The sequence below is a fragment of the Tasmannia lanceolata genome, unplaced genomic scaffold (genome assembly GCF_043159265.1).
Source record: "Tasmannia lanceolata isolate RefF3 unplaced genomic scaffold, GAP_Taslan_0.1 ptg000018l, whole genome shotgun sequence".
NCBI classification, from domain to species: domain Eukaryota; kingdom Viridiplantae; phylum Streptophyta; class Magnoliopsida; order Canellales; family Winteraceae; genus Tasmannia; species Tasmannia lanceolata.
The window spans coordinates 17364905-17382290 of NW_027518695.1; the positions used below are offsets into that span (position 1 = coordinate 17364905).

Consider the following 17386-nt stretch of genomic DNA (forward strand, 5'->3'; position numbering starts at 1 on the left):
AATGGTTGATGTGGTCAACTTTTCATTAATTCGAGCAAGTCAGAGTAGTTTTTGATTAATTTGATAAGTCAAAACTCGGATTTGGGTAAGAATCGAGCAAGTCAAAGTAGTTTTTGATTAATTTGATAAGTCAAAACTTGTATTTGAATAAGAATTCGGCCAAGGTAAAAAGGAGTCAACTCGGACGGGTGAGTTTTTAAATAGTGGCATCCTATTTTTAAGCCTCAAACCCATTATTGGACTCAAAACAGTGTTTTACCTATTTGTGTTTTTTATGGACAAGCCCAAGTTTGGTCATGCATAAGAAATTATGAGAATTTTAGGGCATATATGGCAAAAGTGAAAAATTATTCCATAGAATACCCAGTAGGCCCAATTGTGTGAGACATGCAGAGTAAAAGAGAGACATGAGAAATCAACAAAAATGTGCTACATAAAATTGGGGTTTTTCCATTCTCCCCTCACACTCAGCCTCTCAAACCCCTCCCTGCCCCATCTTTCTCAACGGGCCCCACAAATATTTCATGAAATATTTTTCATGGATGCCAAACATGCCCTTAGAGTGTTACCTATTAGGCCATGTTTGTCTGCCATGAATTCTTTTTTTTTTTCCCTAGAATAGTTTACCAAGTGTTGAGAGATGTTTTTCTTTCCCCTGTTTTCTGCCACTACACACTCTTCACTCTTGCCCTCTTAATTCTATCCCTCACCTTCACTCCTTGCCCTCATTTGCCACTGAATAAACTAATATTTTGTGGAAAAAATTTCCTTGGCTGCCAAACATGGCTTTAGTGTGTTTATTTTTCTATGAAATTTTTTTCCATGGATTGCCTTCCATAATTTTCTTTTACGAAATGGCCCAATATCAGCCCCCCCAAAAGCTAAAACCTACAAATTCAAATCCTTGAAGAACCATGACAAGATCACTAGCAAAGTGGATCTTTTCTGCACAAAATCTCATCAGTCTAGATAGATGGATTCATTCCTCTTCCATCCACACCTCTGCAATCTCTCCTCTGACAGAAAATCCAACTCAACTTCCCCAACAAAACCTCAACCTCTCCCTATTAAAATCTCTCACACATTTCAATCACACGAGACAGATTCTCTGCCACAGTATCACAAACAACATACCCATCAACCCCTTATCACTCATGAAATTCATAGACATGTCCTTTTCTTCATCTGTTTCTGATTATTGTACCCTTCTCTTCACCCAATTTAAAATTTTCATGAACACTGACTTTTTCAACTTCATGATCAGAACTTACACTAACTCAAACAAGCATCTAGAATCAATTCTAGTTTATACCCAGATGCAAAATCATGGATTTCTTCCTGATTGTTCTACTTTTCCTTCTGTACTTAAATCCGCTGCGCAATTATCACGTTTAGAACTCGGTAAATCGATTCATCGATGCGTAATTCAGATGGGTTTTCACTCAGATGTCATCACAAACACTGCTCTTGTTCATGTGTATTCCACTTGCAAATCTATCAGTGACGCTCGTAAACTGTTCGATGAAATGCCCATTAGAAATTCAGTTTCTTGGAATGCAATGATTACTGGGTATGCTCACAATAGGCAATTTAGGAAAGCTCTTAGCATGTTTCGCGATATGCAGATTTTCGGCATTGAGCCGACTGAAGTTACCATGGTTTCTGCACTTTCAGCTTGTGCTCATTTAGGAGCTTTGAATCAGGGGAAGTGGATTCACAATTATATTAATCACAAGAACTTTAGAGTTAATGTATTTGTGGGCACTGCTCTCATTGACATGTATGCAAAATGTGGGGTTGTTGAGGAGTCTGAGAAGGTTTTTTGGGCAATGAGAGTGAAGAATATCTATACTTGGAATGCGTTGGTTTCTGGGTTTGCCATGAATGGCGATGCCGAAGCTGCTTTGCAAGTATTTTCGGCAATGATGGCAGACAATGTCAAACCTGATAGGGTTACATTCTTAGCTGTTTTATGTGCTTGTTGTCACTGTGGTCTCATTGATGAAGGGAGAAAGTTTTTTGTTAGTATGGAGAAGGAATTTCGATTGGGACCGGGGATTGAGCACTATGGGTGCATGGTTGATCTTCTTGGTCGAGCCGGGTTCTTAGATGAAGCTCTAGACCTAATCAGAACCATGCCCATTAAAGCGGATGCGGTAGTTTGGAGGGCATTGCTATTTGGCTGTAGAATTCATAGAGACACTAACTTGGGTGAGCTTGCCACTGGAAAACTTCTCGAATTAGAGCCAGAAAATGGAGAGAACTATGTTTTGATTTCGAATCTATATGCTCGAGATCAAAGGTGGAGTAAGGTTGAGGAAGTAAGAGAGAGGATGAGCCATAGGGGTATTCAAAAGGTCCCGGGATGCAGTTTAATTGAAATTGATAATGTTGTTTATGAATTTGTTGTTGCAAGTCGGTTGGAGAAGAAGAACAATGAAGATATATTTCAAATGTTGGCTGATATGAACGAGGAATTGAGGTTGGCAGGTTATATTGCGGATACTGACATGGTTTCTTATGATGTTGCGGAAGAGGAGAAGGAAGATTCTCTTATGTATCACAGTGAGAAGCTTGCTCTTGCTTTTGGTCTTCTAAGAACTTCGCATGGATCGAGTATAAGGATAGTAAAGAATCTGAGAGTTTGTAAGGACTGTCATTACTTTTTTAAGCTTGTTTCAAAGGTCTATGGTAGAGATATTACTGTTAGAGATCGAAATCGATTCCACCATTTTGGTGGAGGCATTTGTTCTTGCAGAGATTATTGGTAATCCATTTTTTTATTGTTAGTCAAGAATCTTTCTCCTTCTCTTGGGCTTTTGAGAAATTTTTGAATAATTTTAGAGTTTGTAGGGACTGAAAATTGCTTTCTAAAGCTCATTTCAATGATCTATAGAAGGGGGATCGCTATTAGGGATCAAAATTAGTTGTACTTAATCAGGAGAGGTGTTTGGTCTTCTCAAACTCCATCGGTTGTGAGTCTTGTGACTTTAAGGCACTTGAATTCACTTTGATATGCAAATTGAGAACCATTACTAAGGTAATTATGATGCGCTGTGAAACCAAACATTTTTTGAAACTGAATTCATCTCTAATCAAGTTTCACTTGGTGGCAACCCTGGCAAAGCGGCAATTGGAGGGGTTTTTAGAGATAGTAATGGTCTCGTCGTCTATATATTTTTGGGCCAGTTGGAATAACGACTCTTCCAAAGCGGAGGTTTGTGCTCTTCACTTCAGCATTAGCTTATTTAGGGATCAAATGGAAGGCAAGCTGGAGATAGAAGGGGATTCTTCAAATGCCATATCTTGGGTTCATGGCACGAGCATTGGTCCATGGAGAGATTAGGTAAACTTTTGGATGAGATTAGTTCTATGATCAACGATAGTTTCCTTCTTTTGTTCATGTCCCTAGGATTGCTAATGATGTAGCAGATCGGCTGGCTATCATCTCTTCATAACAGGGGATGAAAAACAAATGGGGAGTGGCATGCTCCAAGGCATGTAGAACAACAACCTCAGAATGGCTAAACAGATCTTTGCATAGGAAAGCCAATGGCAAATAAATACAAAAAGAATTTGAGAACTTGTTGGGGTTGCCTTTGAAACCATTTGAATGCCCATCTCCCACCATTTTAGAGAAGATGTCTATTGTTGCAGAGATTACTATTGTCTTTTCATGTGAAAGTAGCATTCTTCTTTTGCTAAAAACCTCTGCTGACGTTGTGACCTCAATACTTCGATTGGTAGATATCTATTCATAATCCATGTCGTCCTAGAATTACTTAAACAAGCAGATAAAAATTATCGGAGTATCGCATACCCGTCAACTTAAAAACCATTAATTATTGACTTAAAACAACATCACATGATTATATTTCCAACCTTAAAGAGTAATTTTTGTAAGTAAAGTATAAAATTACAAGCTAACTAAAACGTTACTAGTGAATCTGCAACAAATAAAACTCATAGAAATGAAGAAATCTATCACTCATGTATGGTTTGAATGTCCCCTTTTTTTCTTGCTTTCCAGTTTTTCAGAGTGGATGATTTTTCAACCCTGGCACGCACGCACACACACACACGCACACACATTGATAATTCAATGAATTTATCCATGGAAAAAATGGGTTTTAAAGAGTGAAGGGTTGGGTTGCAAGCTGGGTGAAATGGGAGCTTTGAAGAGCATCTTGAAGCCAGTCATCATCGTCCCATGACTCACGGTAAGTTTCCAAATTGGCATCAGCATTTTTCAAAGTTGCCAAAACGATTTCTTTCCTCCATTGTTCCAAACGTGGGAACTCACTGTAATCTCCATACCTATCGCAATACTGCAACAACATAAAGAGCATTGCAGTGAGATTAGTTCCATTACTTACAGACCCTAACATACATACTTAAGAACAAGGTTAGTTCCAGACAGTGTTTAAAAACTTGTCGACTCTACTCGGAACTCGCCCGAGTTGACTCCCTTTTACTTTGGCTCTCCCGAGTTATGCCTGCGTCAACCGCATTCTTGGCTGTATCCATGCCGAGTCGACAAGGATTTTTTTTGGCCTTGTTCCACGTCACATCTGCGTTTTTAAACACTGTTTCCAGTACTTACAGACTCTACTAAAACACTCCTCTTATATCATTATAATGCATGCTTTTATAGCTGTCTATTTGAACCCAAAAGTTTCATTGTGAGAGAGAGAGAGACCTCAAAATTAGCAATCTCATGTGTTTTGTGCTTTGGTATGCCTGCTACATCCAATGAGTGGTAGAACTCCTTGATGGATTTCATCATTTCATCCCATGATGGCAGACTTCTTTTCTTTGACAGTACTTGGGCTATCCATCTTGCTTGTGATTCAAAGAAAGGAAACCCAATGATCTACAACGAAATTAGAGACACTTTTCAAAGACGAGGTTTTAGATACAGATGAAAGAACTTAGTTTTCTTCTTTTGGTTTTGTGAAGATTTTTTCTTCAGTTTCAAACCAACCAAATTTCTAATCCATATGAAATACATTTTAGAATTATATATATATATGTCAAAAATGATTAAATACCTTTCTAGGAATACCCACAAAGGAGAGAGATGGTGCAAGTGATGGGGGGAAAGTGTGCTCAAATAAAGGTCCCACTCTATCATCATCCACCTCCACAATTCCTTTGGTGTCAAGAAATGGTAATGAATATGAATACCTACAAAAGAAATATATTAATAATAATAGAAGATTATGATTAAAATTAGAGAAGCAATAGAATTTATTTGTAATAATTATTGAATGCCTACTATAGAAATTATATTAAAAATGGGATATTATGATCCTGATTAGAGAAGCAATGGAAATTATTTGCACTAATTACCCTGTACAATAAATAATGGAGTTGGCAACAACCCACGAGCCATCAATGAATGAAACCTGCCCATTCTCCTGAAGATAATCTATCTGCATTTCACAAGTTTTTGATCAATGGGTATAATTGAATCATGCGAGATGGCCATTTTGGCCTAATTTTGGGCCGAGTGGGGGCTACAAAAAAAACAAATGTTCATACATATGATATGTATTGAAATACCTCTAGATGAATGTGTAGGTTATGATTATTGGACATGACTTTTGATAATCCCTCCGTGATTTCAAGGGACTTGGCACTGAGATGAACTTCTTTTGCTGCACCCAAAAGCTCCATGGATATATCTTGTCCACTTAGGGAGTTCCCAACTACAACTACCACCTGTAGTGTGCAGAACATCAACATGATTAGTCACAGAGTGATTTGCATATAATCTTATATGAAGTTGGTTTTGAATTTAAGTACTATATCTGTAAATAATGGTTATAATAAGTTCATAAATGATACAGTTAATGGCTTCTACAGAGGCATTAATGTCCCATTTACAAATAAAATTAAATTTAAACATGGTTTTATTTTAGAGAATTTGATGACACATAATTGCTAACTCAAAAACCATATGGTTTAATAAATAGATTAAATAAATTGGGCCATTATGATTTCTATGATTTCTAAAACATCTGTATTTAAGAAAATCAAGGAGCTGGCCCACAACTTGATTGAGTCAAGTAGGCTGAAGGAGACAAGGATTGATTACTCTAATCCCACGAATGAGACTCAAGTGGGTCCTGACTCGGCGAGTCAGGGTCTTAATTGTGGAATGCTTTGATTGACTCACCCAAGTGGTTGATACATGGTCATATTTGTGCAATGTTTGATTGACTCGCCCAAGTTGACTTGGCTTTGGAGCTATTGGTGGGCTCTGACTCAGTGAGTCATGATCTTATCTGTGGAATACTTGATTGACTAGCCTAAGTTGGGGAGTCATGGTTGTATTTGTGGAATGCTTGATTGCCTCACCCAAGTTGACTTGGTTTTGGAGCTTCTGAGGCAACCAAACATTTTATTTACTCTAATGTTAGATACCTTAGCAATACGCCAAAAGCTCCAGAGCTGATGGAACTAGGGTGGGTCCCCACTCAGGACTGTAACATTGCCTCAGTTAATGAAAAATTGGCTGTGTCAATCATTGACGTTCAGTGCTCGATTTTACTTGACCCACAATCCGGGGAAAATGTCAACGAGCAAGTGAAGTCCCATCCTTGTCACCATTGGATTTCAACATGGCACTCATAAATTGATATTTTTCATTAATCAATATGTTTTCCATGTAGGAATTCTAATTTTTTCGCTTACGAATTTCATATGAGATTATTACCCTAATCACATCTAAATCTAATGTTACAATGTTAATTATACTTTACTAGATTGGACACTATCCAGATCAATGGGTCTGGTGCGCAATGTCAATAATACCTTTCTATGTGTTCACTCTTTCAATTTTTTTTATTTTTTATTTTTTGTGAAGGGATGAGATTAAAAACATGTTTTTAGCCAGATTAATCTCAGTCCTGCATAAAAAAGCTAAAGCCTGAATTCGGCCGACACATTTAGTGGCGAGGAGGTGAAACAACCTCTTAAAATATTGCGATATATCAGACCCTTAAAAATAAGCATTGATAGGAAAATCTAATGTAAGATTAGAACAAGAGAAGGATGTTGCATACCTCACCCCTGAATGACTCAGGAACCCTGTAAACATGACTATGTATCTGCCTCCTCCTCCATGAATCCATCCCTTTGTCACACAATGTCACATAACCATCAATACAGACAACAGAAGGTAAGAACCAAAATCCCCAATTGGACCTTTTTTCTCATTGGAGTTGACAAATAAAATTTCATGTTTTTTTAAGAAAGCTCCCTGCGTCCCATTCGTCATTTTTGGTGGACCCGCAAAGGTGGACCTGCTAAACGAACCAGTAGGAGGCTTTATAACACAACTAAAGCGCAGGGACCCCTTTTAAAGGTAAAATAAATAAATAAAAGTTCATGTCGGTTTTGAAAACAGAATCATGGGTTGCTCGGTCGGATTTCAGAATAACATTTGATTCATGAAACTGCAACTTCTTCTCTGATAATTTGGAAAATGACAGAACCAAACAAACAGAAAAAGGGATAAAAAATCATTGAATCGTAGAATAGAAAGAGTTGATACTCCACAAATCTTCAATCAGAAAAATGGGTTGCGCCCAATAGAAAAAAAACTGCACAAACAGAAATAGGAAGCAAAATCATTGAATCTTAGAATAAAACTAATTGAAACTGCGCAATTCTTCAATCAGAAAAAATGGGTTGCCCCCAATTGGAAAAATCTACACATACCTTTAATGCTTGGCAGCCTCGGTTTAGAATAATGTCCTGTGGCCACAACAACAGCATCAAAGACCTCTTGCATCACCTTCTCACTCTTTCTGTCTGTACTTCTGACAACCCATTTCATATCTTTGCCATCTTCATCTGAATTAACCATACCCACATACTCCACCCTAGTGTTAAACCTAATAAACTCTCTCAATCCAAACCAGTCACAGAAGTCCTCAAGATATGACAGAAGTTCTCTGTGACCAGGAAACCTCCTCATATCTCTACCCTTTTTGGCAATAAAAGGGAAGTCAGTGAAGCCCATAATCTCCCTAGAGGATGTGAGCCTAAGTGAGGCATAGATACTACTATGAACTTTTAGGACACTGCCCTTTCCTAATGCGTCCTCACTTTCTACTCTTGGGTCATAGAGCCATTGCCCTCCAACATCATGGTTTTGCTCCATGACCACCACAGTGTGACCTTCTTTCTGTAGTTCCCTGGCGGCGACTAGCCCCGAAGGCCCCCCGCCGATCACGACAACACGTTGGCAGTGATTTTTCTCAGAAACCATGGTAGTTTTCTGATCGAATCGAGCTAGACAGGCAGTTTGATGGCAGAATATAATTGTTAGATGGGTGGTTTTTATAGGTAATGAATGGAGGATGTTGTGTGGGGGATCATGCACATGGAAGGGACAAAATTATGTTGGAAAATAATCCGTGTAGTGGTTGAGAAGAAAATAAGAAGATGCTTCAAGGCGCGTAAAAGCTCTCCTTAAGACGATATTCCCCCCACCAGTAGTGTGCAAAGGGGACCACGCACTCGCCTCCAAGATACAATGAAGCCCGGTTCCAAACTGATTGCTTGACGACGTTCTGCACTGAACAGAATTAAGCCTGAATCACCTTTGAATTTTTCAAGTAATTGAGACCCAAGTGTTCTGCTTCTGCAGAAAACAGATTACTTGAAGAGAACTTCTAAAACAGTAAAAACATAAACTTTGTAGGGGTTTAGAGTGAGAAAATTGTGCTGGAAATAGCAATTTTGGGTATGCCAAAGTAGAAATCCGAATTCTCTATAGAATGAGTATTTTCTACTGTTTTTATAGAGCTTCTGGTGGCTTTTCCCGTTGGAAAACACCCTTTCTGGACATCCTTTCAGCGGGTTTAAATTCTGACCATTAGATCGTGTCTAATCGCGACTCTACGGATCAGATCAATCCTGGAGTGACCGTTGGCTTGTGTAAAAACCCTTTCAACTCCGAACCGCTAGATTGCCCATCCATGGTGCAGATCGCACCATTTGGGCCTTTGACCATTGAGTAGATGGGACACCATCCAACGGTCTTCTTCCACTAGCCGTTACACTACGATCTGACACTTCGGATTGCACCCGCTCACGCAAAGTGCGCCTAAAAAAGCGCCACTATACGCCCTATAGCCCATTGCCCACGCCGCGCGCGCTCGTGCTCGTGTGCGAATGGTGCGTTGCACCGTCCCGCGGTTCAACCCAAGGCTAAGACCCATTGTGCGCCATAATAAAGTAGAGAAAAGAGTAAAGCTTTATAAGCCAAACTTTTCTTTCTTATGAGTCGGTACGGAACTATCTTTTTCACACTACTTTTGCACTCTTCTCTTTCTCTTGCAAAAAGCAACTCTTTCCAAAGAAAAGTTTTTCCTTTTCCAAAACACATTTAGAAAACATTTTCCAAACACTATATTTTCACTAAAAATAAGATTTTGAAAATCAAAATCTAACAAATTATACGATGTAGAGAATGGAAACTGTTTACCTTACAAGGTGACAACTTTGTATATTTAAAATCATGGTTGCATGCTTTTGAGTTACATAGTTTGTCATAAAAAATCCATGTGGCTAAAAGATAAGTTGGGCTTTGCTCTTAAAATCTATGTTCATGATCATCATTAGATGTAGTGAAAACAAAATAATCATATCCAAATGATCTCTTATATAAATAAGGGGTTAGGATCTCTACTTCTCCAAAATTCTAAAGTAGCCATTAAATTCCTTCCACATATATTTTTCCAAAGGAAATGATATCCACATTCTCTGTTTTGATACTTGCACTTCTCACTGTAGTAAACACTGTTTTGACTGGCTATTGATAGCCTTTTTAAGTGCTGGAGCAGCTATTCATAACTAACTAGAAGAGTACAAATAAGGACAGGTGCGAATATTAAAATAATGGAGTGCAAGTATCGTTCTCCTTTGCCAAAGCATGGAATAATAAGGAATGATTCTTTCCATGCATCCAAATGGTTCCTAAGCCTTTGCTTGTTGGCTTTTTTTTTTTTTTTGAAAAATCAAAAGGGTAACTTGCATACTAAAAGAAACAAAATAAAAATAATGGCCTGCCCACTCACGGTGTCCACACATTTGAATGTCCCCTTACAAGCCACGGGAACATCCGAACATGCCGGGCTAAGGGACAAAAAGATGAATAGGACGAGATATCTCTCATGTCTTCTAACTATGCTTATGTGAATCTCCTTTGTTTTTTTTATGTTGCTTCCATAACACAACTGTAGCAAATTGCTTGCACTACACACTCAGGCATGAAGGGGGCAAGGGGTGACAGATGGCTATAAGATGGGTAAAATCGAGGGAAATGTTGCAATCCTGGGGCTTGCCTAAGTATGGGACTAGGTGGGACCCATCCTAGTATGGGACAAGTTTAAAGGGCGTGTTCCATCAGCTCACTGCAAGAAAAACATCCTTCACCATCATTCAACTACCCACATTCAAGAATAGCGTGGCTAATAACTTACATGCACCGACGTTTGCTGAGTAAGATGTTGGTAATAAGTAGATGGGATTAACCTACGGTCATGAGCGTCATAGAATAAATTTACCACCAGCATTATTTTGGAAACGTTGGTGATAGCAGATTGAAACCCACTAAACCAACCCCAGTTCTCTTTTCACTTCTCTTTTCCTCTTCCCACTGGATTTTCTGCTTCTTGCCTCTATGCTTCCGGCGTCTCTCTCTCTATCAGACTCTCTCCCCCCTTTGATTTGGGTTTTCATCTGTACTTTGGTTTGGGGTTTTTGGCTTTGGTTTTTCTCTTCACTTTGGTTCGGTGGGGATTTGGGTTTGGCTTTGAGTTTGGGTTAGGGTTTCGGTGGGGTTAAGGTTCTGATTCCTGTGGATTTGGGTTTGGCTTGTGTTTCAGTTGAGATCAACGGTTTACTTAAAACGTCGGTGATAACCATAACACCAACGTTTTATATTTTATTTTTAATGACGTTCATAAACGCCGGTATAATTGATAACATTGACGCTTTGAAAGAAACATCGGTAAATACCTTTAGGCACGGTAACATCATCAACGCTCACTGAAAGCGTCGGTGTAAGTTACACCGACATTCATTCGCAATCACTTTTCTTGTAGTGGCTCTAGAGCTTTTGAATGCAGAGAGAGAGAGAGAGAGAGAGAGAGAGAGAGAGAGAGAGAGAGAGAGAGAGAGAGAGAGAGAGAGAGAGAGAGAGAGAGAGAGAGAGGGAGGATATATGAGAAATTATATCATTTTTTCCTGCGACTTCCACATTTATATATAAGAAGGGAATTGCTAGCGTCCATCGCAGAAGGCAATTTGCGGATGGTCTGTCGCACGTTAGACCAGCCACCTCTTGAATGGAGACATCAACTTTTGTCCCCATTCACGAGGTGGCTGGTCTGACATGCGACAGACCAGCCGCGAAATGCCTTTTGCGATGGACCTTAGCAAATCCCATATAAGAAATGATATATTCTTCCCTTTTTTTATGACCCCCTCTAGTATATTTATGACCGCTCTTTTACACTGGGGTCGCTGTCCCAATTAAAAAAGAAAGAAAGAATATATTGCTATATATAAGATTTTGCTAGGCAATTTTACAGAAAGCCATTTAGCAGCTCACTTAGCAGGAGAGAAAAAGAAGAATAGATGCCGGAAAAATGAAAAAAAAAAAAAGAGGAAGAAGGAAAAAGGAAGAATGAATGCCGGAAATAATAGGAGTTGCTTGAAAAAATAAAAAAAGAAGAGGAAGAAAAAGAAGAAAAAATTAATCCGTAGGACATTACAAGTGTAAAAAATAATTAATTATTTTTATCATTTAAAATAATTAATTATTTTGAAATTAGGTGAAAATATTATATGAAAAGTTACTTTTCAATGGTGTGTAAAATAATTTTATGCCCTATTTTTTAAGTAGAAAATGGGCATAAAATTTGTTTTACACCCATTTTACATCGAAATAAACAAAGCCTTTAGATGAGCGAATCGTGTCAGTTTTCACATGTTAGGCACGTTGTCACGAGTACCCCCCTCATCGGATGATCCTGACCCTTGATCAAGAACGAAGAAAAGAAGTCCATTAGATCAATTGCCTAGATCACCAAACACGTTTGGCACCTTTACTTAGATTTTGGAATTTTTCGTTAATTGGGATGGTATGGTGTACCTTCTTCAGATTTCATCTCATGTGATTTACTGTCAGGATTTGTCTTTTTTCCCCTCATAACTGTTGGCTGTTGGGATTTGTTTTATTTCCCACCTAACGGTTGGGCTACCTGTTCCTGACGAATGTTTTTTTGGAAGTTTTAGTGTATTTATGACTACTCTTTTCATAGATGCAACTCGTCCGATCCGGCCCAAACTACACCACATATCTCAGCATCTTGGCATGGGTGTCAATTGATCCACTTTGGATCTGAACATCTATGTCTTTGTCATAATCCATTAAGAGCCTTTTAAGGTGCTTCTTGGATCTTACTTTCTGAGTATAGGTAGAGTTAGGGTTGTTAATTGATCCACACCGCATTGGATCTACCTATGTCTTGGTCATAGTCATGATCTGTTCAGATCCCTAATCTATTTGGGCTGTGCATTATTCGGTTAAAACAGAAATAACCGACCGAACCGAATTCGGTGGGTTATTTCGGCCCTGGATTTCTTCAGTTCAGTTTCGGTTACAGATTTCAGCATATATCGGCTTTCGGTTTTTGGTTCGGTTTGTATCCAAAAAAATTTGGTTTAACCGAATAAGATTTCAAAACCGAATCAGCAACAAAATTAAAAGTTTTAAAAGGAAATGATATATTCATTCACCCCCTTTTTTTACTTGGGACGACTCACACTAGAGTAAATGACTAAATGACTAGTAGAAGGGGGTGCTCCGACTAAAAAAAAGAGTGAGTATTATCGTGAACTTTTTTACACGAAATATTAGCATACCAAGTGCTAAAGTGTTCATTATTCGGTTATAACCGAACTAACCGAAAAACCGAAATCGTTTTTCGGTTTCGGCTCAGCTCATTTATCATATAATTCGTTCGGTTTCGGTTGTTTTCTTTAGGTAATCGAAAATTTTCCGTTCGGTTGGTTTGGGTTAATTCGGCTTGATTTTAACCTAATGAACAGTCCTAAATCTATTGGATCCTTTTTCAAAGTGCTTTTCGGATCTTACTGTCTGAGTCTGGGTCATGATCCGTTTCGAAGTGGAACGTTGATCGGAGTGTGATAGGCCTTGCATTGTGGCATAAACTTTCATCCCAAAGTTGGGAGATTTAAGAGAGGACAAGCCCACCTTGTCTACAATAGCTATCTTATGATTTCAATCAATGGACCTCTTGATGTAGGTCCTCCCCCATCTATAATGGCTAATCTATGGTTTCTGTCGACCATCGACCATTTGATATGGGCTCACCTCATCCATCATGGCTAATCCATGATTCCAATCAACCATGGAAAAATATTATGACTTACGTTATGGGTGGGTTATTTTTTGTCATTACAATGACTATTACAAGCTTCCATATGCATTCATTGACAATGACTGATGACAACTTTGAACATTAAATCAAAAGTAAAATAAAATCATGACTGATAATAAGGTTATTTTCTTTCCAATAATTAAGGTCCATTAGGCCAAGGGTATGAGAGAGTTGTACCCATATCTCTCATACCATGATTTATTAATTCCTCTATGACAGCCTCCAAGAAGAAGTCTAGATGGATCTTTCGTAGACATCTGACATCAAATATATTAGTTCTCTTTACTATTTTCTTAGTATCGAAGTGTCCATATCTAACCACGGGATCTTCATATATCACGTACTCTTCTCAAATTATGTACTGAGAAGTTGATCAAATGATGCTATGATAACTCAAGGGAACACGTGAAACAGGTGTTATGTGTGCCATGAGGGGCTATCTAACTGTAGAGGGATGCACAGATGCAGACTGACCAGGCTCATAGACTGATAGAAGATCAACTAGTGGCTATTACACTTTGTTGGAGGTAATCTAGTCATGTGAAAGAGTAAGAAATAAGATGTGGTGGCATGATCCTGTGCTTAGGCTAAATATATGGCCATTGATCATGTGACTTGTATGATTTTTTGGCTTAAGAGACAATCCTCATAAGGATGGGAGTAAGAGCTAGTAGACAATCCTAGAAGATCTACATGATAAACATGAAGTCATTCACATTACCTCTAACTCAATATTTGTTGAATGAACCAAACATGTTGAGGTCGTCTATCACTTCGCGGAAGAGAAGAAGAATTGACGCCGGAAAAATGATAAAAAAAGAAGAGGAAGAAGAAGGAAAAAGGAAGAATGAATGCCTGAAAAACTAGGAGTCGCTTGAAAATATAAAAAAGAAGAGGAAGAAGAAGAAAAAAATAAATTTGTAGTAGGATATTACAAGTGTAAAAAAAAATATTATATGAAAAGCTACTTTACAATGGTGTTTAAAATAAATTTATGCCCTTTTTTAAAGTAGAAAATGTGCATAAAATTTGTTTTACGCCCATTTTACATGGAAACAAACAAAGCCTTTATTTAGAGAGGAATGATAGATGCAAGGGCTCTCTTTATGCAAGGGCAGGAGAAGGGACCTTGAATAGATCAGCGTCATTTTTAAAGTCGGTTGAGAAACTGAATTCGGTTGCACTTAATGATGTGGATCTTTTCAAGAGCCCTTCTTTAGCCCTTGCATAAAGAGGGCCCTTGCATCTATCATTCCTCTTATTTAGATAAGGTGAATCGGGTCGGTTTTCACATGTTAGGCATGTTGTCATGAGTGCCACCCTCATCAGATGATCCTGACCCTTGATCAAGGGCGATGAAAAGATGTCCATTTGATCAATTGCCTCGATCACCAAACAAGTTTGCCACATTAGATTTTGGAAGTTTTCGTTAGTTGAGATGGTATGGTGTACCTGCTTGATATTTGATCACATGTGATTTTACTGTCGGGATTTGTCTTTTTTTCTCACAGAAGTGACAGAACTGTTGGCTGTTGGGATTTGTTTTGTTTCCCACCTAACGGTTGGGGTACCTGTTCCTGACGATATGATTTTTTGGAAGTTTTGTTAGGGAAGTGATATATTCACCTCCCCCCTTTTCTTCCCTGGGCCACCCCTTTTAGTGTATTTATGACTACTCTTCTCAATTTAGGGATGCAACTCGGGTCAATTTGGATTCGGGTTGATTCCAATTCCATTTTAGTAAAAGCCCAACCCAAATTACACCCCTATTGTTTACATTAGAAGGGGGTGGCCCAGGGAAGAAAAGGGGGTGAATATATCATTTCCCTTTTGTTATTAGTCTCGAAGTTTAAATTGTAGAGGAAAATACAGAAGTGTAGGTTCTCATATCTCAGCATCTTGGCATTGGTGTCAATAGATCCACTTCGGATTGGAACATCTACTACGTCTTTGTCATGATCCATTATGCTTTGTTTGGTTGCTGGGTTTTTTTTCCCTAGGATTTATGTGGGAAAATATTTAGTGGTCACACCAGCTTTTTCTTGCTGACATCAGCAAAATCTTGTCTTGAAAATGGTGGTCTCTCTTGCTCTCTCTACCCTCTCTCTCCACTAATCATAATATCTTTCTCTAATTAATGCTTGTCCCCTCTTTTGTCTCCTACCTTTACCCACATAAATCCCACAAAAAGAAAAAAAACCCGGCAACCTAAGCTCCTTTTTAATGTGCTTTTTGGATTTCTTAGTCCGGTAGAGTTAGAGTTGTCAATAATTAAATCCACTTCGGATTGGATCTACCTATTTCTTGGTGATGATCTGTTCAGATCCCTAATCTATTGGACCATTTTTCAAACTGCTTTTTGGATCTTACTATCTAATCTGGGTCATGATGCATTTCAAATCGGATCGTCCATTCGAGTGTGCTAGGCCTTATGTTGTACACATCAATTTTCATCCCAAAGTTGGGAGATTTAGGAGAGGACAGGGCCCACCTCTTGATGTAGGTCCTCCCCATCTATCATGGCTAATCTATGGTTTCACTCAACTATTGACCATTTGATATGGGCCTCGTCTTCACGGCTAATCCATGATTCCAATCAACCATGGAAAAATATTATGACTTTCAGCATGGGTCTGTCATTATTTGTCATTACAATCAAGGTTTCATATTTCGGCGAGGACCGAAACCGAAACGTTCTGTTGACTTACCAACTTCTCCAAAAGCTTAAGCTCTTGGAGAAAGGCGTTATTTATCTTTTATACTTTAATACTCCCCCGCACGTGTGGCCCACTTGGCAAACACGTGGCACATGTGGTCCCACTTTGGGCCGACCATCGCATGTAGACTTTTGCTATCCGGGAGGTTTGAACTCGAGACCTTTGGCTCTGATACTATGTTAACTTACCAACTTCTCCAAAAGCTTAAGCTGCTGGAAAAAGGCAGTATTTAATCTTTTATACTTTAACACGTTCCAAAACCAAAATTGCCAAAATTTTGAAATTTTGGCGAAATTTAAGATGAAATATTAATTTTTTATTCCTTTACATAATTTCAGTAGGACCGAAATTACCTCTGAAACCGAAATTTAAAACCTTGATTACAATTAGGGCTACAACTTGAGCCGGGTTTTACCCAACCCGCATCGACCCGACCCGAAAATAGCCTGGGTCGGGTTCAGGTTTCATGGGTTTCGGGTCGAGCCGGGTTCAGCATTCAAAAGCCCACATGAATCTCGGGTCGAGCTGGGTTTGAAGGGGCCCGACCCGACCCGACCCGAGTTGCATAAGTTATGGTATGTACATTTTTTTCTATTGTTAGTTAAAAGTTAAAGGGATAATTACATTTACACCCCCTCTAGTTTCTGACACATCCACTTCCACCCCTATAGTTTAAAACGTGACAAATACACCCTTGTAGTTTCAATTTGTTTAAGGTAGGCTCCCTCAGCTGAAGGTTCATCCATAGATTGAAGGGTTAGGATGATTCGATAGAGCTGATTTTTTGGGCACACCCTAACTATGTCAGGACCCATCAAATGAACGCTTTGGATCATCCAAACAATGTGGTCCCACATTATTTGGATGATTTTTGGTAGTGTTTGGATTCGGGTAGGGGCTCACATTATTTGGATGATCCAAAGCGTTCATTTGATGGGTCCTGACATAGATATGGTGTGCCCAAAAAATTAGCTCCATCGGATCATCCTAACACTTCAATCTATGGATGAACCTTCAGCTGAGGGGGCAAACCTTAAACAAATTGAAACTGCAGGGGTGTATTTGTCACGTTTTAAACTATAGGGGTGGAAGTGGATGTGTCAGAAACTAGAGGGGGTGTAAATGTAATTATCCCAAAGTTAAAAGTGAAAACCCACGCACCCACTGTTACTGTATGTGAGT

General features: G+C 38.8%; 1 protein-coding gene and 1 pseudogene across 1 annotated transcript; one reads left to right on the plus strand and one right to left on the minus strand.

Moving 5' to 3' along the window:
- Window positions 1-1169: 1169 nt before the first annotated feature.
- Window positions 1170-2771, plus strand: LOC143850107 (pentatricopeptide repeat-containing protein At4g21065 pseudogene; annotated as a pseudogene).
- A 1079-nt stretch (window positions 2772-3850) lies between these two features.
- LOC143851280 (flavin-containing monooxygenase FMO GS-OX-like 9) lies at window positions 3851-9038 on the minus strand. The gene is made up of 7 exons (XM_077360645.1): window positions 7729-9038; window positions 7071-7141; window positions 5566-5724; window positions 5353-5435; window positions 5052-5187; window positions 4700-4873; window positions 3851-4328 (listed from the first exon to the last, which is right to left on the minus strand). Exons 1-7 carry the CDS (start codon window positions 8279-8281, stop codon window positions 4131-4133), a joined length of 1374 nt encoding a protein of 457 aa, XP_077216760.1. The 5' UTR covers window positions 8282-9038; the 3' UTR covers window positions 3851-4130.
- Window positions 9039-17386: the final 8348 nt, after the last annotated feature.